This window comes from Nipponia nippon, unplaced genomic scaffold, assembly GCF_047370975.1.
Source record: "Nipponia nippon isolate SJK-2023a ecotype South Korea unplaced genomic scaffold, ASM4737097v1 scaffold_9, whole genome shotgun sequence".
Classification (NCBI taxonomy): domain Eukaryota; kingdom Metazoa; phylum Chordata; class Aves; order Pelecaniformes; family Threskiornithidae; genus Nipponia; species Nipponia nippon.
Genome location: NW_028262413.1, coordinates 5,306,693 through 5,333,783, shown reverse-complemented (window position 1 = coordinate 5,333,783; position 27,091 = coordinate 5,306,693). Strand labels below are relative to the sequence as shown.

The 27,091-nt window shown below is 47.7% G+C and overlaps 1 protein-coding gene across 4 annotated transcripts; it reads right to left on the bottom strand.

Annotated features, from left to right (window-relative positions):
- Positions 1–729: 729 nt before the first annotated feature.
- On the bottom strand, positions 730–26,495 carry QRICH1 (glutamine rich 1). 4 transcript variants are annotated; one of them, XM_087745295.1, is made up of 12 exons: positions 26,358–26,495; positions 25,268–25,328; positions 23,869–24,090; positions 21,328–21,657; positions 10,612–11,631; positions 6,896–7,073; positions 6,117–6,271; positions 5,194–5,308; positions 3,771–3,879; positions 3,265–3,416; positions 2,467–2,557; positions 730–1,674 (listed from the first exon to the last, which is right to left on the bottom strand). In XM_087745295.1, exons 4-12 carry the CDS (start codon positions 21,634–21,636, stop codon positions 1,482–1,484), a joined length of 2,322 nt encoding a protein of 773 aa, XP_087601421.1. In that variant the 5' UTR covers positions 21,637–21,657; positions 23,869–24,090; positions 25,268–25,328; positions 26,358–26,495; the 3' UTR covers positions 730–1,481. The 4 variants fall into 4 exon arrangements, with proteins under 4 accessions (XP_087601421.1, XP_087601418.1, XP_087601417.1 ...); XM_087745292.1 differs by lacking the exon at positions 23,869–24,090; XM_087745291.1 differs by lacking the exon at positions 23,869–24,090 and having other exon boundaries at positions 25,268–25,376; positions 26,358–26,456.
- Positions 26,496–27,091: the final 596 nt, after the last annotated feature.

The following is a 27,091-nucleotide window of genomic DNA, read 5'->3' as shown; positions in this document are numbered from 1 at the left end:
TATCTATATATTTTGGAACAGGGAAGGAACATGAGATGGAGAAGCAGGGAAGACAAGTTTGAGAAGCAGAGTCATCTCTCCGCATCCAAGAAGCTGGTGGCACAAATAACAAGCCTGGCTAGAGTGATCTCCCATTTCAAAGCAGGGCTGGCTACCCGCTGGCTTCAGAAGAGCGGACTACTTGATAATGATATAAAATACAGCAACCGTTTAAGATGCAGCAAGGCAAGGCTACAGGGCTGGGGTTTATGATCATGAACGATGCCAGAAGCTACACAGCTGCGTTAAAAAACTGTGAAAAGGCTGTTAAATGGCAGGAGTAAGCCACGTGCTGCTCCTGGAAGGCCTTTTCTCCCTCCAACACCCCTCCGTCACGCCGTTGGTGTGATGCGTTTGTAAAGGTGGGGAAAGGGGGATTTGCCTAGGGGTGAAGCCTCGCAGGCTGGCCGCAGAACATTAGGACAGACTGACAGTCTGGTCTGGTCTCACAGATCCCATGTTCCTAGCCTGACACTGAGCTTCCATCAGCAAGCAGACATTCAGGTCCTTCAAACAGAAGTTAATCCCCTTCTACCTTCCTAATTTGTAGGGGTGAAAGAAGTCCAGCGGAGTCGAGCTGGAAAGCACAAACAGGGATGAAAACAACCAGTTTGCAAACTGATCTTTGTATAATGACCCCCCCCACCCTCACAGCTCACTCTTCCCCAAATAAAGACACATTGTTCAATGGCATGTTGAAAAGACGTGCTCGTCATTCTTAATAAACAACTAGAGTAAGAATACATAAGAGAAACAGGGTGGTATCTTTATATGATACACAAGTGTATGTTACAAGAATTCCATCAGGCACAGGAGCCTCAAGGTTTAAGGCCTCAATGTTAGGCCAAAAAAGAAGAGTGTGGTAAAGTTTGTACTTTTAACATCTAAAAATGTCACTTAAAGGTCTGAATAGAAATCGTTGGTTTGTGGGTTGGTTTTTTTTTTTTTGTATAAATCACAATTGCAGTTCACTCTCTCCTCTTCCTTCCAAGATAACAGCAAATTAACGTCCAAGCACAAGAAAAGAAGATGCCTGCCTCTCCTCCACTGGCTGAGCAGGTCCATCCATCATTCTGTGCCCTCTAGGCTGCACGTGCTCCGCGGAGACAGAGGCCCCAGCCATCCAGGCCAATCCTGTAGTTCATGTTTTCTACATCATAAAAAAAACCAGAGTCAACCAGCAGCTTTCCACAGCTCCCAGCTCGCAGGGGATATGCAGCCTCCAATGGTTCCAACAGTTTGGTGTGTTGGGTAGGATACACAATGGGTAGGTTTTCCTTTAGATTCTTTTAAAGAGAAGAAGCCTAAAAGGGCTTCATAACTACACCAATAAAAAACCAAAAACTTAGGCATCTCCTTTAGTGTAAAAGTCTGTACAATTTATCTTTGCTTGTCCCTCCCCCGTCACCCCGCCCCACCCCTTCTGAGCCAAGAAGGATGCCTTAGTGCATGGTGCTGGCATTAGCCACGGCAATAGCTTCCTGAATCTCTCGTATCACCAGGATCCGGGTGAGCATCTGCTCCATCTGCTCTCTGCTGATCGGCTGGATGGAATACCAGATCGGGCTGTTGGGGGCCACCACTGGCTCCGGTGTCAAGTAAAACGTGTCATTCCGGCCTTTCACACTCTGGGGGCTGCGTGAGGAAGATCAGAAATAACCAGACTAACGGCATGTCCTGGGAGGGAGAGACCGCCACTGTCCTCGCCCCAGGCTTCACAAACCCTGGCAGTGAACATCTGGCTGATGAGACACGAAGGTATGGGGTTACATCTAGGGCCAAGAGTGCTCCCAAAGTTTTTAGGCCGTGCCAAGGTTAAAAAGCCATGGTGACAGCTACAAGAAAGTAATTTTTATTTCCTGCTGGCAAGTATAACACACACATGGCTTTAGGAGTCTTTCAGAGTGAAGCAAGGATGGGGTATTTTCACATCCAGGCTAGCTGCAGACTCATCTGTGCAGGGGAACATTTACATTAATTATCAGAATCATCATAATTTAGAGGTGAGTCCTTTGAGGCTCCCTCCAATCTCCAAAGCAAGTCCTCATTTTTGTTCAGAAGCTGATCTGAATAGGACCCTCATCTCATCTCAAGTAGTGGATGCCTCTGGATGACTTGCTCGCGAGTCACAGACAGAACAGCGAGCTCATGCTAGCACAGCAAACCTCCGGGGTGAGTAGGAGATTAAGACCAGCCAGTTCACAAATCAGGATTTGTCTCTTTTAAATACCACAGAAGTTCAACTTATGTGCCATCAGAGTAAATCCCACCCTCTCACATCAACGCCCTTCCCCATTTAAGTAAATTTATGCAAACGTAGAAACTGTGCCAGCAATAAAACACAGCCCCGAAAACTAGGCCAGCCACAAGATGCGGCTTAACAGTCACAGAAGACGAGCAACCATACACGCGAACAAGAGCTCTCACCATTTGAAGAGGTAGAAGTCATACAGCTTTATCGGACACCTCAGGGGGTTCTCTGGATTCTCAGTCTGCTCTGCATACATGTCATCTGTAACTACAAACCAGCCCCCCACAAGTCTGTCAGACACTCTGCATAAGTACGGCAAACTGAGCGCTGCCACACAGCCTCAGCGCTCTGAAGCGCCTTGTCGCCGTGCAAGAGCTGGCAAGGGACATACGGCTGTCCCAGGGCAGAGGCACCTGGTTATAAACGCTCAAGGCATTATACAGAGAGCTTGCTTTATCCCAAGGCTACCGAAGATCACGACCCATCCATGTCCTTCTTTCCATTTCTCCTCTACCTGTGCCCCAAAATGAGAGAAATCTCACTACCGAGACTGCAATGCCTCAGCTGAATCCCGAGTCTGTGCTTTTAAGAGGACAGACTGCACTTACATATGGATTCTATATGGGTTCACATGAGTCAAGATAAGAGAAGCCCTCCCAAAGAAGTTTCTCCCTCTGTTCGTAAGCACTTACCCCCAACTGCCCCTTTGCCCATAAAAAACAGAAGTAACAAAAAGAAGTTATCCTTAGCTCTTGGTGAGTCCCGTATGCCTCAGGTAAGGCACGTCCCCAGGCTTGTTATTAGGCGGTACTACGCTCTCTCAGACAGCACGCGCAGAAAACTCATGCTGCTAGGCTGAAGGTAACTGGCAGAGCCTTGGGTCCTCGCGGCCCTACCTGCAGGCATCTCCAGGTTCATCCACTTCCTTCAAGCCCAGTAAGTAAATATTCCCCAAGAAAACTTCCAGACACTACCTTTCTGTCCTGTCTGGTGTATGCCATGAGCCTTCAGATAGCGGATACTCGTGCTTTTATCCTTCGGATTAGAAGGGTTCTTCTTGGTCTGCCTCAACACTTTGGAGAAGGCCAGCTTCATGTGCTGGTCTACTGTTTTCAACAGGAAGTATCTGAGCAGCAAGAAGAGGACACAGAACATTCAGAGGCAAGAAAAGGATACAGTCACAACAGCGAGGCAGTTATCTTTGCTCATCGTGAGCCAGCTGAAGCTCAAACCAACGCCAAATTTAAGACTGTTCCAGCAGCAAAGCATGCAACAGCCACAACTTCAGTTTCCCCTCTGCTGGCTCATTTCCTTGTTGTACTGCATCGTCTTCGCCTGATGGGGCTGCAAGGGGGCTCTGCGTGCAACCATTCAAAATTCCTGATTTCGCCCTAATACAGCGCAGCAGTTTCCTACCAACCCTGTCAAGGAGTTTGAAGTTCTTTTATTCCCCGAGATTCCCAAAGACCTAAGTACTTACTTTGTATTAAAAAACATCAGTGTAGTGAGCAAGGTGGAAGGGGAGTGAGCTCCTAGCTGCTTACACTCCCACAGCATCTCTTCTGTTACATGACTGGAGAGGACATAACCTGCAATAATCAGAAGTCAGCGTCACAGCGGGAACACAGGCAGCATCCTATAGTCTGTAAGTATTGCAGAACATATAAATCTTAAAGGAAGGAGGAGGAGGAGATCCTTGCTGATGTCAAGATTCACTGCTGTACAGAGAACTTGCTAAATAGCAGGTACAATTAGGAGACACTTGTACACGTACGTCAAGCTCTAGTTGCGGAGAGTACGCTTCCGCAACACGCCTATACATCCCAGCCCAGAGAGAAATAAATATGCACTTAAACAGCTTTTAATTAATGGCTCGACTCCAATGCAGATGCTCCTAATCCAATAATATGTGAGAGCAGGCAGGCCAGCGTAACAAATCAGCTCTTGGCCCTGTGCGCAGCTTTAGTCAGCACACAGTGCCAAGTGATGTATTTGGACACATGAGTAATCCTTTGATTCTCAGATTATTTTTTTTCCCTTTGTGTAGAAGAGAAATACTATACTCCAAATACAGAGATAAACAGAAAAACAGACAGCAGTATGAACTCCGGGGCTTGTGGAATGACAAAGCACAGATCAAACAGCCAAAGTGAAAACAAAAGGACTCCAAAACTCACGGTGCTGCTTCGCCATCTAGCCTGTAACGTCAGCTACTTTTCTGAACACAAGCAATAGCTTCTTCCCTGACATCTAATCAGGGAGTGAAGTAATGAGAAACCAGGTTTCTGTGCTCTGAAAATGCATTTCTTAATCTAGTTCTCATACGCAGCTCTGTTAAAAATCCATCTCTTCTGGAACTGCTCCCCCCGCCCCTGTTGCCATCATCTTCTAAACGCAGGGTTGAGATGAGCTGCATTTGATTGCAGCGTTCGAGGCTCTAATCGCGCATTGTTTTTTTCTTTGACACTTCGTTGGTCCTGCAGACCGTATCCATCTGGCTACAGGGCAACGTGACAGCATTGTATTATCTCCCAAAGTAACAATACGTATTAGAGGCAAAATGTTTTAGTACTTCAGATGAGGAAGCTTGATTCAGATCAAGGATCAGCTGGCTTCCAAGCAAGCCAATCTCACAACACTACAAAGTCCCAACAATCTGCCTTCCGATGGGTGACAAGTGACAGATGAATAATCCTCAGCAACAATCAGGGCTAGAGCCTGACATGCGCAACAACCCCAGCGTTCACTGCAGACGCGACATTTTTCTCCCTGACCAGTATGAGCTGCCCTAGGGACGTAAAGTACCTCGAAAGGGTTTCTGTTCAGACTACACTCATGCTGTAATTCGGTTCAAACATTCCAACCTCCGGGAAGTTTTAAAGTTCTTAAACAAAAGTTCTTACCAAGAGGGGAAACGCGGGGCTGTACGTCCTTGAGAACTTCATGCAGCCATTCAGTGAACCGAATATAGTAGAGATCTGAGAAGATGTCATCTACTCGGCCATTTTCAAAGAGATACTGCAAGAGATTCACAACACGGTCCAGCACAGTGGTAGCAAGTACATTCCTCAGACCAGACCTTATCCTAAGAGCCCACATACCCAGTTAGTCAAGCATTTTCGAGCACAGCACTGAAGACTAATGCATTCTACTTAGAAGGGTGAGGACCCTTGCACCAAGGCAGGGTAGGTAACCTCAGTTACTGTGACGGGAACGCCAAGACAGAAAGGCAAAACCATCGTAGAAAAGAAAGCTGGTTGGATTTCACCTTTTACTTCAGGTGCGTTCACTGCAAGTTATTTCACATGACTGTCCTCTGGACACCACCTTTTCAGGTTGAGGAGAGAGATACTCAATTTTCCTATCAGAGTTTGGCTCTGTTCCTGCAGCTCTTCCAGAAAGCCCGCTAACATTACCAGCTCAGACCTCCCACACCACGCAAAGCTAAGCTCTCGCCTGGTAAAGCTTCAACTAGATCAAGTTTTGACGTTGACAACTTCCTCAAACATCATCCAACCCTCCTCCCGCCGCCAAAAAAACAAAGGATTTATTATTCTCACCATGATACTGAACTCGGTTATTAACAATTCTTCACAAACTTAACTCAGTAGAGGAAAGCATTGCTGTGCACTAATTATACTGCATCGGTTTTTTGTTGGTGTTTGTTTGTTTGTTTTTCTTTTTAAAGCAAAGAGACTTTTTTTCTTATGAAATTGTTGAGAAGCTTAATAGAAGTCACAGGCTCTGTTTCTATAACAGAGAATCCTCCCTATGCATGCAGGCAACACGCACGGCTTTGCTGCAGATACAGCTGTCCTCTCCCTACCTTCTGAATACACAGGAAGATGTAGTAGAGCACATCTGGATCGTAGGGTTCACCATCACCATTTCGAGCTTCTCGTGTCATTAAGCATAGACCATAATTCAGCTCAGCCACGGCTGAAGAGATGAGATCTTCCTGGAACCTCAGCAGCTGACGCCCTGGAAAAACAAAACAAAGCCATATTATTGAAGCCATAAAGCCATATTGTTTCCCAGTCTTTCAGGAATGATTTCCCACATCTCCAGCTTTGCCATTCTATCTGACAGGCCCAGTACTACCTCATTCTCCCAGTATAATAAAGCAAGCTGAAATAAATCAAGATCTTAGGCTGTCAGATCTACTAAAAGATAAACGGGCAAGAATCCGACAGGAAGACTCTCTGCCCTGCCAACTGCCTGTCTATTGTCTTCTTTTACTATGTCCACGATGAAAGGCTGCCCTGCAGCAACAGGAAAACAGCAGCTCCGCGACTGCTCTACCAGCTTGCCTGGCACTCACAGCCATTTTGTTCGTCCGTGCACCACAGTCACACAGTGCCCGTCTCTACTGCTACCAGCCTAGGTGCTCAAGTTGGCTTGGCACAGAGCTAACATCTCCCTTGGAACATGTCCTACGGCAGTGGGAGCATGCAATACTTAGTCCTGCAGGGTAAATCAAAATTTAAATGTGAAAACAATCAGTGATTAAACAAATGTGTTTTCCAGAGCGGGAAACAGCTAACGTTTTAGTCACTCCTAATCCTGCTTGAAAGGAAAGACAGGCCATGTTGTCATCACACATACTTCCAATAGGTGCTAGCCTATTTTGGGCTTCTTTTTCCAGCTCTGCGTTCTTGGTCTGTGCCCAGCTTTTCCACACTTCAAGCCCTTCTTCTGGCTTCAGAGAATTTGGAAGTAGAAGTTCAGGTGAAGTCTGTGGCTGCGGCTGTGGTTCAACTTCAGCAACCTGAACAGTTTGAGCCTATGAAAGAAAACATTTCGGTTTATATAAACACTTCGATATGCAACAGTTCAACAAAAAACAAGCAATGCTGCACTACCTCTAGCCCCAGGGTATCAGCCCTTTACAACACTCCTCTCTAACAAGAAATTAAGCCAAGGAATGCAACTTTTGCTGTCTAACCTGAATCGCTGCTCGCAAAAGAGCATTCATCTCTCCAAGAACGCTTAGTTTGAATGGACATATCTATAACCCCTTTACAAATCCACACAACTTGCAATTTGATGCATTTAGAAGTCCTGCAGAACATCACAGGAGACCTAACAGCCACGAGCTGTTCTTGCTGCAATAGCATTAAGAAGCCAGCCAGCACATTCAAAGGCAAGGGTCTTCACAGGGCTAAAGTCCTCTCAACAGCAGGCTTCTGGTCTCCCCTCAAACACCGAAACAGATTACTATGGATTCTGAAGCCCCGTTTGCTCCGATGCATTTTTCTTGGCTTCGGCTAACTTGTCACTCTGAAGTCCATCATCTCACTACAACAAGAGTGGCCCAAGGCCCCTCGCAAACACAGCCTTGAGACACAGCAGCTAGAGAGACCGCCAGCCCCCGGCAGCGAAGAACAGCAAGGTGCCATCAGCTTTGCTGACCATTGCTGCTCCAAACCCAGACTGCCCTCGGCAAGGTGCTGGGTACGATTGTGTGTTGTACGCTGCTAGCATCCTTCCCTTGCCCATCGAGGGCAGGCGCTCTTCGTTATTCAGTACGTAACAGGCAGACAGAACAGATATGCCCTGTTCTTATACAACAGCTGACAATATTAATTCATCTGTAAGAGTTTTAAAGTAATACCAGACTAGAACACCAGCATCACAATGTTAATTCAGTTGCAATGAAACGCTCTCAAACTACCAAATACTGCTAGAGCGGACTAGCTACTGTTCTGTGAAGAGCTACTATAGACCTAAAAGGTCTCCAGACCCTTTGGAAGTTTACTTTGCAGCAGGACCTTAAGTCACCAAGAATTATGACCTCACACTGAAACTTATTTTACAGGCAATTGATGGCACCTATCCAGAAAGAGCAGTGAGCCCTCCAGCTGCACTCACTCTGCATTCTTCACTACAGCTTCTCAGTCCCATGCCACGGAAAGTCTCACGGCTATCTCAATTAAGCAGATTAACTTGAAGCTTTACAGCCCTTAATCAAATTCTCATTGGCACCCTGAATGTTAGGGAGAGCAATTCTTACATCAGAACAGTTTTGCTTTCTCCTTCTTAAGAGCCACCCCAAAAAGCAAGGCTTTGTTATAATGAAGTAACTTTTCCTTTGATACTGCCAAGTGTCAATCATCAGTGAAAGTTGCTCTGACAGTAGCAGAGACCATAATGAAAATGGCATAGAGACTTTAGTAATACCTGCACCTTACTTAGTACAACAAAAAAACCTGCTGAAGAGGCAAAGCCTGCAAGAGCCTGAGACTGGAGCTTTCTGACTGCCTCTGGCTGGTTTTCCTTTTTTTGCATCAGCTCTCAATAGCTCTTTGCTTATCAGCGCCTGCATCACCAGCAGCGTCTACCACGGCTACAGAGGGAGACTGTGACTGAAAAGGTCTAGCTTTTATCAAGGCAGACGGTGACAAAGTTTAAGTTGTCAAACAAGCCTCTGTCTTAAAAGAGGCCAGGAGTCCCAGGGTGAACCAACACCTTGTCTTTGCAGGAGCCTCCCCTCTCCTCCAGCGTGCTGCCCCATTACGCTCCAGAGAGCGGAAAGCTTTTCAGAGCCAGCCCCCTCCGTCAGCCCAGCCTAAGCGGCAACCTTCTGCCCTGGCCTCGCAGACACCTCGTCCAGCGTGAAGGCAGGCACGCAGGCTGAACTGGCAGATGCTTCTTAAGCGACTTAAGATTTTTCACAAATAGAGCAAAAGAGCCGCAACTTGCCCAGATCCCACAGCGGCACAGTGCCAGAGGACAGTGTGGGGCAAGCAGGCAAATTCCTTCTCAGTCTCACAGCTGTGAGAGGTACAACCCCCAAAAGTTCAATGTTCACCTATAGTAGCTTTATTGCCCCCTTAGAGGAAGAACACGTACCCTGCTGGACTTGCCTCTGTGTTTAGGGGCTTAGGCAACAGCCAGTACTCCAGAAAATTAGGATCAGAAAACTGATACCCAAGAATTGCAGACCACTGTGCACAAGAACACGTGGCATTAGTAGAAGGTTTACAAGTAACCATTGAAGAAATTATGGAGTTAAAGGATCCCAAGAATGTGGCTCATGCTCTTAGAGGCCCCTAGAATAAGTCCAAAAATCCTGTTTAGGAGAAAGGCAAGAAGTTCTGTCAACTTAGTTTGTTCAAGTAGCTGAAAGCTAGCTGAAAGTGATCTCTAAAGCACTAACACAGGGAAAAGGTGAGCTACAGAAGGCTCTTTGAACATGACAAAACAAAAAAACGCCAGCCAAACAAAACCCCACATATTACAAGACCCATAAGCTGTAGCTTAAAGTACAGCTTTAAAAAAGAGGTCATCCAGCATCCAAATGTTATCTCGAGATATAGGGAGCCTTTTTCAGTGAAGACCTCGGTGGGCTATAGCCCACAATCAACTCAGAAACTGTCAGCCATGACTACAGAAAGTCATCCTCCTTGTCTCAGTGCTTACTGATGAAGTAGAGGGCATATATGCCTTTATAAAGCCAACACTGTTATTTATAAACTGGAAAGAATTTATAACAACATTTATGCTAGCAGACTTGGATATTTTTGCCCTCATTCCATTCAGCAAAAACAAGCTCTGACAGATCAATTGCTTTTCACTTTCTGGTAACAAAAGATAAATTACATCCAATGCACATGTAAGAGAGGCCATTAATAGCCCTAATGAGTCAAGTTTTAAAAGCAAATTCAAAATAATCTATAGCTTAAAGTTAGCAACAAAGCCTTTAAAAAAACAGCAACACATTTGGCTGCCAGGTTTGCCAAGCACTACGAAGAGATGCTTACTTGCCACTGCTCATTACTGTGCTCTTGCACACCAGGCATTTACCAGGAGCAGGACATGGTGCTACAGATAGGTACACCTCATCCATTAAGTCTGCTCACAACTAGTCAGATTTCGACACTTTACCTGGGCACTGGATCTGCTGTGGACTCTATGTGCTGCATAACACGAAGTAACTGATAACTAGGTGACTAGGATATTTGCGCACCTTACTTCGCTGCAATCATCCCTGCCTTTCCACTGCAACCCCTAGAACAGCTCAGGAGAGGACTGCAGACCTCTATGAAGAGGCTAGCAATGAGCACATATCTATTAATTTGCACTACGAGGATCAGGACTGAGTTTCTTTTGGCAAGCTTTGCATCCTATAATTATGTACCAACATTAATGCATCACAGTCCTACACCTATCAGGAGTCAAATGCCCTATGTCACACCCAGGCTACTGGGACAGACGCATGGCTGCTTCCCAGATACCAGCTGTCCGCTGGCATCCTCCCTCTCCACAACATTCGTGAGTTGTTAATCACGGACTGAGACCGAGAAGCAGTTTTAACTTACTGAGCAAGTGACTTGTAGCTGCTGCTGCTGCTGCCCCTGCTCTTGGGGTGTGGGCTGCTGCTGTTGCTGCTGCGGGTCCCATATGTGCACCGTCTGTGCTGTATTCTGGTACGTCCCTGCCACAGCCTGCACTGCCACTGGAATGTGGATGTTGCCATTCATAAACTGCGCTGGAAAGAGCGAATTAGCAAGAGTCTGCACCACTTCCTCGTGAGAATTCTTCACTACTGAAGTACTTCCCACCATCTTATCCTTGTCATCTTCCAGCTTCACGGTAGCCAGTGTCGTTGGCGAGCCACTGACGTGGACGGCATTGTAGGCCTCCTGAGGGATGGCGATGTGGGTTATGTTTTGCTGCTGAAGGTCACCACGTGGTTGAGCAGAGTAAACAGGGATGGTCCAAGTCTCTCCAGTGGGGCTAGTAATGGTCCCAGTGGCACTGTACAGGTGGGCACTGTCCACTGTTAACAAGTCTGGCCTTAAAGAGACGTAACTTTGCTGCTGGCCCTGAGGAATGGCCAGCACTGTGGCAACTGGCTGCCCTGAAATAGCATACGATACAGTAATAGGCATATCCACTTTACGTTTCTTCACCGGCTGAAGGACATTAGCAGTGCTGATCCGCCGCTCTCCCTCTCGTGGAGAGCCTTGTTGAGAAGGCGGAGGCGACAGTGCCCCGACTGTCTGGATCTGTATCTGCTGGCCGCCGGTAATGGCCTGTCCTGCCACAAGCTGGGCCTGGATCTGCTGGTGTTGTATGTGTTCCTCCTGTATCTCCGCAGCCTGGATCTGTTGGGCAGTCTGCACGTGCTGCACTTGGATTTGAGCCGCCTGCAGCTGACACGGGCTGGGGCTCTGAAGAGATTGACTCTGTATTGTCTGGGATGCCTGCTGCTGCGCCTGGCCTTGGATCTGCACTTGGACCTGTATCGGTTGCTCCGAAGCCTGATGGACAGTGAGCTGTGGAGAGAGCTGCTGGGCGGAGACCTGCTGCGGTGACTGCTGGACCTGGACCTGAACCTGCAACGACACCAATTCAGCAGTTAGAGATCGGCAAGTGCCAGTGATTCAACGGGGGGGGCCACCAACAGAGACTGTCCGTCACTGGAGGGATGTCTATGCTCCAGGTCTTTTATGCTCAGTTTTATGATTCCATATATTAATCCATTAGTAAAGATCTCGGGAAAATGAAACCGAGTTACTCTAGAAGTGCCTGGTTGATAAGAGCAGTACGGTAGATGATGTGGTTGCTCAGCGCTGCACATGACCACGCTTCTCAGAACAGCGCGTGAGCTGCATCTCCATCCTCAAAGCTCTGTGGGCTCAAGCCAACAGATTGCATCCTTGGAAGCCAAGAGAGTCTTCAAAGCTATTTGCATTGCTAAAATGTTATTTCTGCATAGGCCTTGCAATAGCAAGACTTTAAGGTCATGCACATTACAATTCTGATTTATCTTGCTACAAAATGCAGGAGCTTGCCTCATTCTTACTGTGCTCTAAAGACTGTTTTACTGGTTTCAACCCCAGTCCCCCAAATGGCCGCAGGATCACTTGCCAGGGACAGGCAATAAGAAATATGGGTAAGTGGAAACCAGTACTTGGCTCTTTCCGCATAAAGCACAGAAATATTATTTTGAAACCAACCGCTAAGAGTAACGCTACACAAGTGGGTGTCAACACAGAAAGCTGCAAGTTCAACCTGAATCTTTGTCATGCGCTAAGGGGCAACACTGCAGCATTTGTTTTTTACACTTCAGAAGTATTTTTTTAGCAGTGATAATTAAAACCAATTCTTTTTTTCATTATTTACTTATTCCGTTTAATTCCATTTATTGTCCAAATTACTCAGTTGTATTTTCTAGGTCATGCACTTACACAATGCTGAAGAACATGGACAAAATATGTTAAGACTTGGATCCAAACACATTTCCTTTTACTTTAGGGAAAAAGAATAAAAAAAAAAAATAAATCACACCCTCTCACATCAATGCTCATTTGTCTAAGGTCTGTCGGGCTATCTAGCAGCAGTCCAGGAGCAGGCTTACAGCCAGGAGTCAGAGGTAGCCTCCAACACAAAGCTCAGGTCTCGACAACTTCACATTCCAGGCCTCGAACCCAACGCAGCTGGTGTCTTCACTCCCAGGGCACCGAGTGAGGTGAGCTCTGCTCTCCTCATCCAGACACTTCACCATTTTGCCCCCCACATTTACACAACCACTTGGTGGCATTTGCCTTATCCTAGAAGTGATATCCCAGGTTCCCATGATCATTTGCTTCTCCGGGCTACCTTAACGCTGTATCTTAGGGAGGGAATTAATTACTCAACCCCTCCTTTCAAAATCCAACAGAGAGATGTAGAGCTTTATTAGTGGCATCTATGAGGGGCATATGAAGTTTGAAGCCAACACAGATTTATTTAGTTGCAAAACTATGTCTTCCTACTCATGTTCTCTCACCCTTTTCTACCTCGCTTTCTAGAGCCAGTCAAGCTAACGTAGCATTCACACAGAGACACCGCACTAGCCAGCCGGACAATACCAAAAAGAACTACCACGCAGGTCTGCATTGCACAGATACACGAAACCTCGCTTCCCAACATCACCTCTAGGAAGTCGTAAAAAAACATTAAGGATTCATTTGCAGCCAATTAAGACTTGCTAAGGCACAAAGTGGGGTAGCAAAACGCACCACTTGCAGACCAGTTTTTTAAGTCACCTCCTGTTAAGAACTAATTCTATTTCCAGGAAGAACAGGGAATTTTACAGGTTCCTGTGGGGAGCTATATGCAGTATACTGTAATGCAGATGACATGCACTTTCTATAATAATTTCCTGTAAGGTAACAAGAATCATATGACCTTGTGTCAGCATGACAGTTCAAAAAGCTGCATCAATGAGTGATTTGATCAGGCAGTTAATTGAGAAAGATGAAGTCACCTATGGGATGCTTCTTCATTTCTATTTGGTACTCTTATCATACTGCCTTACAGCATGAGTACCGCCTTGGGCAAACAGGGCCAAGCACAGATCCCAGTTAAGAGTTCAGTTTAAAAAAAACAGTTTCAATTACACCTCTGAGACAAGTATTCTCCCAAATATCTGACTTTAACAATCACTAATTAGTCCCTAGTCCTAGTCCCTGGCTGGACGGCCGAGCCCAGGGCGTGGTGGTGAACGGAGTCAAATCCCGTTGGCGGCCGGTCACGAGAGGGGTTCCCCAGGGCTCAGTGTTGGGGCCGGCCCTGTTCAATACCTTCATTGATGATCTGGATGAGGGGATCGAGGGCACCCTCAGTAAGTTTGCAGATGACACCAAGCTGGGTGGAAGTGTCGATCTGCTGGAGAGTAGGAAGGCCCTGCAGAGGGATCTGCACAGGCTGGACCGATGGGCCGGGGCCAACTGTGTGAGATTCAACAAGGCTCAGTGCTGGCTCCTGCACTTGGGTCACAACAACCCAATGCAACGCTACAGGCCACTGCTGGAGAGCTGCCTGGCAGAAAAGGACCTGGGGGTGTTGGTTGACAGCCGCCTGAACATGAGCCAGCAGTGTGCCCAGGTGACCAAGGGGGCCAATGGCATCCTGGCTTGTATCAGGAATAGCATGGCCAGCAGGACCAGGGAGGTGATCGTGCCCCTGTACTCGGCACTGGTGAGGCTGCACCTCGAGTACTGTGTTCAGTGTTGGGCCCCTCACTACAAGAAGGACATTGAGGTGCTGGAGCGTGTCCAGAGGAGAGCAACGAAGCTGGTGAGGGGTCTGGAGCACAAGTCTTATGAGGAGCGGCTGAGGGAGCTGGGGTTGTTTAGCCTGGAGAAGAGAAGGCTGAGGGGAGACCTTATCGCTCTCTACAACTGCTTGAAAGGAGGCTGTAGCCAGGTGGGGGTCGGTCTCTTCTCCCAAGTAACAAGCAATAGGACAAGAGGAAACGACCTCAAGCTGCACCAGGGCAGGTTTAGGTTGGATATTAGGAAAAAATTCTTAACCGAAAGGGCAGTCAGGCACTGGCACAGGCTGCCCAGGGCAGTGGCTGAATCTCCATCCCTGGAGGTATATAAAAAGATGGGTAGATGTGGCACTTAGGGACATGGTTTACTGGTGGACTTGGCAGTGATAGGTTAACGGTTGGACTCGATGATCTTAAGGGTCTTTTCCAACCTTAACGATTCTGTGATTCTATGAATTGAAATCCTTGTTCAAAAGATCACCTGCAGGGCAAAGGCCCAAGACTAGACAAACTAAAATGCATTACTGCACTGATATATTTTCAGTTTCACATAAGAAACATTTGCTTTATCTGCTAGGATCCAAAATCATGTCACAGAAGGAGGTAAATGTGTCATTTTTCCTGTACTTCTGCAGTGTGTTTTCAGAATCTGCACAGGTTGACTGAGAACACCTTAAAAGTACCCCCACCTTCTTTCCATACAAAACTTTACATTACAGTTCCTGCTACTGCTGTAACATATACAAAGTAAAGACACTATTTTTTTTTGCTAGCAGTAAGAATTGAAAGTCCGCTCCTGCGCTGAAACAATTTTATCACATAAGAGCAGTTAGAAAGGCATTGTCAGCAAAAGAGGCATGGTCTAAGAACAGATTCAACAAGACAGCATTGTCTTCCTTCTGCTTTTATAGAATAGTCTATTTCAGTTGGAAGGGACCTACAATAATCACCAACTGCCTGACCACTTCAGGGCTGACCATAAGCTAAAGCATGTTATTAAGGGCATTGTCCAAATGCCTCTTAAACACTGACAGGCTTGGGGCATCGACCACCTCTCTAGGAAGCCTGCTCCAGTGTTTGACCGCCCTCTCTGTAAAGAAATCCTTCCTAATGTCCAGTCTAAACCTCCCCTGGCGCAGGTCTGAAGCATTAACCATGTTAGAGCCTAAGCCTACTGTCTCTAAAAGTCATGGGCAACCTCCATCACTTTCAGCAGATGAGCAATCATGACCTGAGGCCCTACGATACTCCCCCAGGACTAAACCCTAACCCCTACAACTAGGATGTCTTGCTACTGCTTTAGAGTTCACACACTGTTATTGTTAACACCCAAAGAACGAGCCCAGACCCAAACAAGATGAAGAAGGCAGAACTCCGGAATCGCTGGAAGTTCTCCATGCTGCAAACTGCAGACATCATGCTTCTGACTAGAGGCTGCGCCTATTTAAAAGGGTATTGGAGCTCTACCTACCGCACGTTACGCACCCCTTGTGAGTTACACATCCATTTTTAACAACCGTATTTTGCAGTATATCCCTCCCTGTTTTCAAGTAGGTTGTACCCAGGAGCGCTACAAGTATTCATTTCAGATTTACGGATTTCAACCCAGTCTGAGACCAGAGCTTCTTACATTGACCTCATTGTCTAACTTCTATCTGAGAAAAAAAGGACAAAAGAATTACAGTAAACATCATCAGCGGTTGACTTTTTAAAAGACTGTACAAAGAGGAATGCTTTAAGTTTACAGGCCAAGACCAACAGGGAGGACTTTAAATCTTCACCTTATGCTGAAGATTAAAGTGAGAACATGTTATGCTGGGAATTCCTGGGTTATACTGGTGCAAGAGAGGAATGTGCCAAGTTACCAGTACCGAAAAACTGCTTATTGCCAGAATTTTGGATCTAACAGCATGAAAACAATCACTTCCCAGCAGGCTACCATCACACAGAGAAATGCCTTTTTACCATAAAATAGCTAGAAGTTGGACCAAGTACCAGCTGACCAGAGAATCAAAAGTGTTCGAAGTCAGCCCTGCATCATAACAGGAGGGCAGAACTAAATTTTTAAGATTCCCTTAAAGGAAATCTTTTGTCACATTAGGCTCAGAAACATATTCTGTCTAGAACTGAGCACATGCAAAGAGAAAATAAGTAACTCCACAAGCATGGGAACGGCTGAAGCCTGGTTTCCAAAAGTTTTTTTTCCTCATGGTTGATAGACTAACTGACAAACTTTCAAGTAGGATTCATAACACGTCTGCCCTGTGCAGACTCTCTGCCCAACAAGGAATCAAACTGCAGAACTGCAGTTCTGAAACAATTAAGTTGAAAGAATCCCCAAGCAAAAAACATCTCATCTGTGGACAGACTGGATCACCTAATATTTCCTAAAACCTAACTCCAAATCGGTATGCATACCACCTCTTGCCTGCATGGATTTTCTGATATCTAGCCTGCCCTAGAGCACCTGACAGGCTCTTAGATGCCTCTTTTCACAAACACGTCTTGGTTTCTGAAGCTACGTTTACACTAGCAAGTAGCAGGATACACCAAGAGCAGACCTTCAGAGCAAGACTGAAGACCTACTAAGGTGCCCACACTATATATTCCAGAAGACTATTTCAAACTTAGGTCTAGCCTTGCCCACCAGCCGAGCTAGACACACACCTAGACACAACAATACTGCATCTTATGGCTTAGTTTCACCTGACAGCAATCCCGAATGACAGGCTCCAAACTGAGGAGACGTAAGTGGGGGCAGGTAGCAAACTCGCTGTGGGAAGTATGCTCCAAACCCACTCCCCAAAGTAACATAGGTCCACCTCAAACTTCCACACCTGAGCAAGCCGACAGAAGTCAAACATTTGGACAAAAAGTTAGTGAGAGCAGGAGAAGAGCAATCTCATTTTTTAGCCCAATTTAAGGAAAGGAGGCTTAAAATACACTTCCCTCAACAACAGTCCTAAGCTAAAGCGACTCCAGCACTAAAAACCAAGACTGTAATAAAGAGTTCCTTCTAATGTTACGCCAGAGAGCACACATACAAGTACAAAACAGATCTGAAGTGAAGAGTAGGTGAAAAGACAGATCACCGAAGTAGCAGGAAGCGTTGGAACTTGTTATTCAACTACTTTACAGGAAGTCCTTTGCTATCTGTCTAAGTAAACAAGGGCTATGGGGAGTGCACAAGTCAGCTTTTCAGAACAACTGCTAGACAGATTCTCACTCCAGGTTTTTCCTCTGCTCATTTATCACCATCAGAGAGAGAATTCCACAGGCCAAATTAGGCCTTGCACATGTTTAAACAGTTACAATATCAAGATTACGTTGTCAAGGTGTACACTGCGGCAGGATTTAGACCTAAAACAGTTAAAACACGTGAACCAGGGAAAACAAAACAGCTTACCTCTCAAACAGGAACCTCCTTCCATATACGAGGAGGTGATACCTTGAAAACACCACTCTTGACTACAACACTTCTTTGAAGTGGCACACTCAGCCCTAGCAAATGCTAATCAATACTAGCTGCTAGTATCTTATTGGGATGCTTTTCAAAGGTAAGTGAATAGGAGCCCTACCTCCAGGCTAAGCTTCAGAACCAAGACCAGGGCACAGGGAAGCTGCATCCAGCAGAAGTGAAGGAACAGTGTATTTTATGCAGAGACAGAGATAAGATTTTCTTCTGAGCTACTTAAGGGCATCTTTCCCTGCCTTATGTCATTGATAATGCCCAGCTTCCTATAATGGTCCGAAGTCACAGAATAGACTGGGGGAAAGATTGAAAAAGTAAAAGCTGAACAGCAAACACATAAGGAACTGAGCAATTAGAAAGGCATAAGCCTTAACTGAAAGACCTTTTTTATGCGGGCATTTAACCACTGCCTATATAGTTCTGTGATCTTGCTCACCTGTAGCATCCTCCCCTCAAGCCCTGTCCAAGAAGCTCTTGCCACCTAGCCATCTGTGCTAACAAAAAGCTGAAACTGAGGATCTTCCCCACATGCGCTGTATGTACCCTAAGCAAAGATACTTTCTGTCCTCTGATATTCTTTCAGTTCAGTCTTCTTGTGGAAGAGGAAAAGCCGCAACAGGTTCACTGACCTCTGCAGAAATATCATATTCAGTAAGCAAGCCAGGGCTAACACTTCTTCTCGCTGGCATCATCAATTCAATGGCCTCAATACACAAGACCAGCCAGCAACAATCCCACCAAAGGCAAAGCTGATAAAACTCTTACTTGACTGAAGCAAAACACAGCCCTTCGCAACCACCCCCGATGCAGCACAGGGTAGGACAACTTGACACACTAAACCCTTTCTTAAGATCGCTAATGGCACCGCTGTGATATTGGGCATTGAAGGAGCTCCAAGACACTTGTACTGGAGCACTGACTAGTATACAACCCAACAGCTGCATCCACTCAGGCTTTAAAATAAAACATTTGGCAACAGTTTGTTGGACCTTTTAGGCAAGAAAACCCTAAGGTGGCAACTTCTTCAAACAGGAAATTGATTTTGCCAGGATAAATAAAAGCAGCAAGCAGTCACACACTGTCTTTGGTTGTTCACAGCAAGTAACATCTAGGATGAAACCTGAGCATCGTCTGTCTGTCTTTATGATCGTAAGGTTGTCATCAGCACTTGCAACCATGAGGTCATCTGACTGGTCATATTATTAGTCACCTTCTGCTCCACGGCCATGCTGCCAGACATAAGCGTAGTCATTCAAAGGGTCCTCCACTGATTTGCAACTGGATTAGCAAGAACTAAACAGATTACCAAGTCAAGTACTGGGATGACATAAATTTGATCAAAAGCTAAGAGGCTTCAGCGGATGACCAAAATTTCTCATCGTACAACACGAGTAGTATTTTAGCAAAGCGAGCCAGCTGGGTCAGGTGCGCTGCTCTAGTGGAACACTGTCACCCCAGAGTCACAACAAAATTCAGCTCTGTTCGGACACCTCCTCTGCTACTGCTGCCACAGTGACAGTCCGGAGACAGGCGAACACTAAGTCGTGGGTTTAATACAAATCACATCTCGGTAAGAAATCTTGAAAGACAGAAAAACACTCTTGCAAAGGGGTAAAGACATTCCTCTCCACCCCACCTTTGCAAAAAAGTAAGGCTAATTCATTCACTTCAAGATAATTCTGAGCTAGCTGCTCAAATACACACGAACCCAGTCGCACTGCTGATGCACAAAAGCTGCAGCCATATCTAGCACAGATGCGCGGCCTAAGCGTTCTGGGGGTTTGCAACATCCTAAAGTGAGCAGCAGGGTAGCAACATAAACACTCATTATCATCTGTATTGACAGATGTGAAAGCAGATATTTTAAAGCAGAGTCACAACAAAAACAAGGGAGAGAGAGTAGACAACTTTCTTCAGGAAAGCTGTCGAAATCTTTCATCAGGTATTTTTCAGACTCCTCAGGGTGCAGGCCATTCAGTTTAAAAAACAGTAACAGGTCTCTGGCAGCAACTCTACGGTTATTTTCAAGAAGGTCAGGAGATCATTTTTCTCTGGAGCATATGATATATGACCTCCCTCCCTATCTCTGTTACTAGAAGGCTTGCAAGGGTCAAGCCTGAACTTTGACTAGTTCTGAAAGGAGGCAGCCGCGGGGCAGGGGGCAGAAAAAGAGATTCCTTCCGACTTCCACAATTGGTGTGGGGGCCTTGCCTGCCTTCAAGGCTGAGGCACCCAAAAAAGCCAACCCTCCTAGTTCTTCTACTGAACTTCTCCCAAAAAACGTGCTAGCTGGCAGAACCGAAAGCACCCTTGATCAGTTTTAATAGACTCACGCAGAGATCCAAGTCACGTCTGTGAGACTAGAGGCTTTTATTCTTCAAAAGCCTTGCGACATAAGTTACTGTAGGGCAACAGGTTACAGAAGTCCCAGTTAAGCGTTCGTTTACTCAATAAAGAGTAATTGGAGATGAGTTGCCCAGTGAAAGAGGTGAGTTTGCCTTTGCTGTAGGATAAAAGCACGCAAGCGAGCTGTTAGCACAAGTCTACTGCACTGCAGCAAGTTCACACTGCCAGTAATTTGTGTCTTCATACCCTCATTTATTGCAAAAGAGGAAAGCTCACAACTTTACATTCATGCCACAGAAGGCAGAAAGATTCAAATCTGAAGTGTTTCAGAATTACAGCTGTAGAGAGAGCTCAGCTGTTTGGGCACATATCATAAGAGAACCTTAGTAAATGCCCTGCTACCTATAAACTCCTCAATTTAAGTTTGAGGACCAACGCAGTTATTCTAAGTTACATGTTTGTTTGGTGTGTGTGTGTCCCCCGCCCCAGTACTGGAATTGCTCATTTAATACAAATTACTGTAACACCTATTAAAAAAACTGGAGAAGGCTCCTTCCACCGTGCAAAGGAATAATCTACCTTGACACATCTGCAACCTTTAGAGTTCCTTTCCTGAAAGGTATCTTCCCTGATTCATAACGTAAGTTGACATACCTGCATTTTCCCCCGACTTAAAAGTCAGTTCAAGAACTACAACTTTTAGAATGTTCAAGCAAAATCATTTAAAGATTATTGATTTCATTAAAAAAAAAAAAAAAACAAACAAAAAAAACCCCTGAAGACGAGTTAAGATCCCATGACCACCCGGAACAACCAGATAAAGCAAGACCAGCGGAGGGGGGTGGTATTTATAGCAGCTTCACGCAGAGTGCGAGGCTTCAGGGAGCTGTGTACATGCCAGAACTGTCAACCATTTCTCCAATAGGTTACACCACTACATTGCTATGTATGCTACTCCTCCTGCGGCGGGGCTCAATGGAGGCACGATCAAGAGAGGAATTTACTACCAAATTCCTTAAATGAAAGGGAAATAGTGCTGTTCTATATAAAGTTAATTGGCCTTGCTTCTTAAGTGCTTGCCTGTGGTTTCAGGTTAGATAGTAGCTGGCTCTGAACACTACTCCATGGGTTAGCAAGCCATATATATGTTTAGAGAATATTTAAGATGCTTACCTGGACTTGCTGGGGTTGCTGAACCTGTATTTGCTGCTCTGGCTGAGTTTGCTGCTGGACACTGGTTGTCACGGGACAAGCAAGTTCAAGCAAAGACCCAGCCACCTCTGTGCTGTCCGTGTAAATGCAGTTGCCACCCTGCTGATAGACCATTGTGGTGGTGGCCGTCTGCTGAAACTCCTGCAGAGCTTCCGGCCCCTTGGAAGCAAGGGAGTCCAGAAACTCCTTCATCCTGTGCTGGGGGATCGATCGTGCCTTCACACGGATGTATTCTTCAAAGGAAATGGTGTTCTCCAGAGAATTATTCATATTGCAAGGTCCTTAGGGTTCCTTAAGGAAAGAGAAAGTTAAAGTCTTAACTACAGCACTCCTTTGACGCAAGGATCTTCCCAGCTCCAGTAACTAACATCTCATACCGAGTACTGCCTGAAAACTAGCAACCATGCACAGCCAGATGCCCGAGACAGATGCTTTACTTTTACGAGGCATCTTGTGCTACTACACATTTCTCAGATTAACCCTTAGCAGCTCAGGGAAGTCTGAATGATAACCAGGTGTAACTGCGGTACTATTCAAAGGGCTCACTGCCGTGTAAAATCTTCTAGCATTGTACTTCACCCAGACCAGGCGAGTCCCATAACAGACAAAAATCAAGTCACACATTTCACTTGTTTGCAGCATGCAGTATTAGCGAGAGAAGCTTAGAAATCAATATGTGTGGCCCTGCTTCGCAGCCACGGAGGTGGGAGAACCGAGCAGTATGTTCTGTCAGGCCATGCAGTTCTATTCTAGGCAGCTATGGGAAGCACAACGGAAGAGCATCAGATGCAGCATTCGGCCCACTGCTATTAGGACTAGGACAGCCTTATCGATTCGAACAGAGCAAGCAGAAGAAAAGTGCTGGAATCAAGAGATTCCTCAAACGGGGAACTACACACACAGAGAGGCAGAGCTCTGGAAATCACAAAGGCAAGAGCAGCATCAGTTCCTGATGTCCTTTTAATATAGGAAGAGGTTAACATGAAACATGCCGTGTATGAAGACAAAAGAGAGACAGAAAAATAAATCAGATGATTGGGGAGGAAGTGAGAGCAAGGAAAAAAAAAAAAAACAAACAAAAAAAGATGACTCCACCTGAGAACATTAGAAAGCTCTAGGGTATACTCTGACAGCATTCTTCTCTTATTGACTTATCTTGTTTAAACCCACAAATTGTTTCTGCAGTGAGTACACTGGTTGTTTCTGAGGCACTAATTAGTCTCGATAAAGGATAAATAGATTTGAGCTATAACACTACCAGATATGAGATGGTTGTGAAAAGATGTGAAACAGCACAAGATTAGGGACTAGAAGAGGTGATTCAGTACTACTAGATCAAGCTGCGGAAAGGAGGAAAAAGGGACAAACATCACTATATGTACATTATGACTGTAGTTCTAAAGAGAATAGGTACGAAAGCAGAACCTTTTATATCATTTTACCGTGATTTAACAAAGTGGAACCAAGACAGAAATAGGTGGTTGAACATAAGACTGCCACAGCCTGTGTGAAAATGGAAGTTAGCTCTAGGCTCTCAGTGGCACCCAAGCGTACTCCACAACTCCAGCTCCAATTCCCACCAAAATCAGTGGGAGCTAGAGCAAATTCTAACCACTCTTTACTGTTACGTGACAGCAGTCTAAACACACAGAAGTTCTTGTTTACATGGAGGAGGTTCATGGCTAGTGCATTGGACCAGGCTCACAGGAGAAAGAATGAATATCAAAGGTAAGGGGAACACACATGAGGCAACTTGCACTCTATCTATAGTTTCTGGAGTTATTAAGCAACATGTGTTGCTGTATGAGATTACTACGGAAAATATTCTTAAAACATGCATCATAAAAAGCACCAGCTAACAGTGTTAACTTAGTAAATCCAACAACTCTGTAAAAATCAGCATACAGAAGCTCCTGTAGAGCGCACAGCTGGACAGAAAAACAATTCTCCTGCCTTTCAGAGATTCTGATCTGACACATTTTCAAGCCAGCTCTTCGCGATAGAGCCAGTGCGACCATTCACTTAGTTGCTGACTGAGGTTTCCTCCAGGAGCCACCCAAGAGTACTCTACACCTCTACAGGACACGTTATTAACCCCTTCCCAGGTGACCGTATGTCCAGGGTGAAACCAGTAGAGAACAACCTTGTTCATGCACCCTCAGTGACTCAGGCAGGACCTAGACCAGGCACGCTCGAATGCATCTTGCATCTAATTGTAAGAGGCTCTGTTACACACTCCGAAGCTGGAAAACAGATTTTGCGTGATTAACTTGTCCTGATTTTCTACTTAGAACTTGCAAATATTTGACTTCAATACTACAGTGAGGCTTTCAAACAGCAGAATCATTTTGCATGTCCACTCTGAGGTGCACTAGCAGACACAGCTTTCAGAGGGAAGACTCTTCTGAGGAACAAGCCTCAAGGACGCCACACTGGGAACACAGACGCGAACGCTACAGGTGCCCTTTGACAGTTAGCTGCTGCTGAATAGGATGGGCTCACCTCTCAGCAAACGTCCTGCCTTCTTCCTTGCTCCTGCATTGGTACTTATTATGTTGGAACGGCTCAGGGAATAGTTACTCGCTTTCTGTTAATCTTGCCAAGGGAGAGAGTGGGGAGGTCAGCAGGGCCACTGTTTTCAACAGCAGCTATCCATTAGCCCTCACTCTTACTTTTGGAACTCCAACCCTTCTATCCAGAGCTGCTCCCATGTACATCGTGCTCCTGTGCAGGAGAAACCAGAAGCCACCAGAAACCCAGATGCATAAGCAGCAGGCCCAAAGATCAAGAAGAGGTCCACCACCAAACCATCACCTACCTCTTCCAACCACCAGGAAGCGCAACAAACACAGCACTGATTTCTTAAGATACAAATTCTCGACACTGCTTGGCTGCTGCACCTTAATTAGTTCTTAGATGCTTAATTTTAGCATCAAAATCAAGAGCCTACTAGGCCAGTCTTCCCCTACTAGCAAATCTTCCTCTGCCACAAGCTGTCAGAAGGAATCTCTCTTCTAACATGGAAAAAATCTTCCTTTATATTTGCTTAAAGTTACTACACTGAGAGCCACTAATGCCTAAAGCAGTGAAACGCTCATCTGAGCCGCTGCAGCGCCTGAAGTCCCACGTGTGGATCAGAACCCCACTGCGCCACGCGGTATTCGCTCCCGCTCCGGAACAGCGGCAGGATCTTCCTTTGGTTTACTTACGGCTCCCCAACTCTGTCAACCAGAAAGGAGCTAAAGATGCCGCAGGTAACAGTGCGGGCTGAACTAAGTTCCTCCCAGAGTCGTTCCTGTCAGTTTGAAGGCTGGCTGGGGTTATTTAACTAAAAGCACTGAACCACTCAAAACTGCACTTCACAAAACCCTGTGCGGCAGCAGAGGTACCGGGTCTAGATGGAGATTCGGGAAAGTAGCGCTCTACTCCCAGAAATTTAATTTATTAAAACTAAACCCACCTGCATTCAGGACAGAAAACCTCTTTAAGGCTCAAGTGTGCATTCGACAGGCTTTTGTAGGGCAACACACACAGCTTGCTGCCGCAGTTGCCGCTTTTACCGTTAGTTATTAAAACGTACTAATTTACACATTCCATTTATCCCGCAGACACGCATTAGAAACAGCAAACACCCATCCTCACCAGATCTTGGCAGCATGTTTTTAATACTGCATTATAAAATGAAAAAAAATAATAATAAAAAAAAGAGCACCCAGGCAATAAGCTTTCTCCGACAAAGGGAGGTAATTCCTCCCTGTTCAGCGTAACTGCGTTTTTCCCAGGAAACAAGTTCAAGAAACTCTTTGGAGATCATGAGCACATACGGTTAGTTCATAAAACTTAGACTGAGGTTACTGAAAACACACACACAACTTGCAGCATGTGGACAATCTGGACTCACCAGTCACCATGTTGCATGTATTTCTGCTGCTCTTGTCCTGAGCTCTTAGACTTGTAACGTTCTGGAGAAGACAGAACAAAGAAGCCCTTTCCATCCCCAGTTCCTCTTTCTTTATTAAAGCCGTTTTATTTTTAATATGTATTCCATTAAAAGAGAAAAACAAAAAAAAAATCAGAAAAGAAAAACGTGATCATCCAGGCAGCTAGCAGCTCCTACTGAAGAATTGCGAGATGCCCAATTCCTAACCATTGTATCCCTCGGCCTGGTAAGTGTTACTGGGAACGAGTGTGTGAGGACATCGGTCACCCTGCGGTGACGCCGGAGTTACTGGAAGACAGAACTTAGAACAAGGCAGCAGCAGTAACCCTATCCAGAGGTCCCCCCTCCTCCCCCCGCAGGTGCTCCCGGCCGAGCGGAGGAGGCCCGGGACAGACGGCAACGACACGGACGGCCCCGCCACCCGGCCCAGCCGAGGCGAAGCTCCATATTTAGCCCCTGAGATCATCGCCCGCGGCTCGGCCTCTCCCCTGCCCGAGCGGGGGACGCGCAGCCCGCGGGGCTTCCTCCTGCGGCACGGCCGGGGAGCTGCCCGGGCCGCTCCCCGTCGCCTTTGTTCCCCCGGCGGGGCGGCGGGGCCCAGCCCCGCGGGAGGCACCGCTCCACCGCCGCCCCCCCCCCCCCCCCCCCCGCCCCGCCGCAGGGGCCATGTTGGGGGCCCCGCCGCGGACGGCGGCCGCCGAGGGCCGCGCCGCGCAGAAGCGGAGGCCGCGCCTTCCGGTGCGCGCCGCCGCCGCCCGTGCCCGCGCGGGGAAGGGGCCGCCCTGCCCGGGGCTGAGGGGGGGAAGAACCGGGGGCGCGCCCCGCGCGGGCACGGCCAAACCGTGCGCGGCCCCGCGCCGCCCCCTCCCCTCCCCCTCCCCGCCGGGCCCGCGCCGCCCCCGGAACCGCCGCCACCTCCCCCCCCCCCCCGCGCCCGACGGGAGGCCCCGCCCGGCCCCGCCGCCGCGCACCGCACCGCGCCGCGCCGCGCACGCCTCCCCCCCGGCCCGACGGCCCCGCTGCGCCGCGGCGTGGCCCGGCCCCGCCTCACCCCGGCCCCGCTGCCGCCGTCGCTTCGCGCCGCCGCCGCCTCGGCCCCGAGTCTTTTCCCCTCACAGCTCCCTGGGCGCCATCTTACATTCAACCCCCCGCAGCCAATCAGCGCATGGCCCCGGCCTCGCGAGAGCGCGGCCCCCAAGTCCCGCGAGAACTCGGCGCCCGGACCCTCCCCGCACCTTAAAGGGGCCGCGCCCCGGCGGTGGAGCGCCCTCCGCGGGGGGACACGCGCGGGTCCGGGACACGGGGGAGGAGGGGGGCGAGGATTCCTACGGGGAGGAGTGGGGGGGACAGCCCCTGGTCGCGGCTGTGGGGCTCGGGACGCCACCGGCACGCGTGGCCGTGGGGCGCCGCCGGCCGAGGGGTCTCTCCCCCACGCAGCCCCCGCGCTGCTCCGCGCCGGGCAGGGGTGGCCCGGCCGCGCCCCCCCCCCCCCCCAGCAGAGGGAGCGAGGTCCCGCGTCGCCCCACGGGTGGGCGAGACCCCAGCGCCCGCGCTCCCCGGGAAGGACGGCGGGGCCTCCGCGGCCGGTAGCGGCGGGCGCTGCCCCCGGGCGGCGCCGCGGGGCGAGGGGTCCCCCGCAGCGTGGGGCCGGGCCGGGGCTGCTTTAACGTGCCCATGTGCTCGGCGCGGCCTCCCCGTCCCCGCTGCCGCTTAAGGTGGCCCGTGGGGCCGGGCAGAGCCTCCCCCGAACCCGCGGCAGGGCCGGGGCCCCCGTGGCGGGGCTCA

Bases quoted from the DNA above. Each gene is read 5' to 3' on its own strand.
- QRICH1 (XM_087745295.1), bottom strand. From the start codon at position 21,636: ATGAATAATTCTCTGGAGAACACCATTTCCTTTGAAGAATACATCCGT. The intron at 11,632-21,327 runs GTAAGCATCTTA...GTGTCGTTGCAG, and splicing joins AGCAACCCCAGCAAGTCCAG to GTTCAGGTCCAGGTCCAGCA. The intron at 6,272-6,895 runs GTATGTGTGATG...TTGTTTTTCCAG, and splicing joins TAGGCTAGCACCTATTGGAA to GGCGTCAGCTGCTGAGGTTC.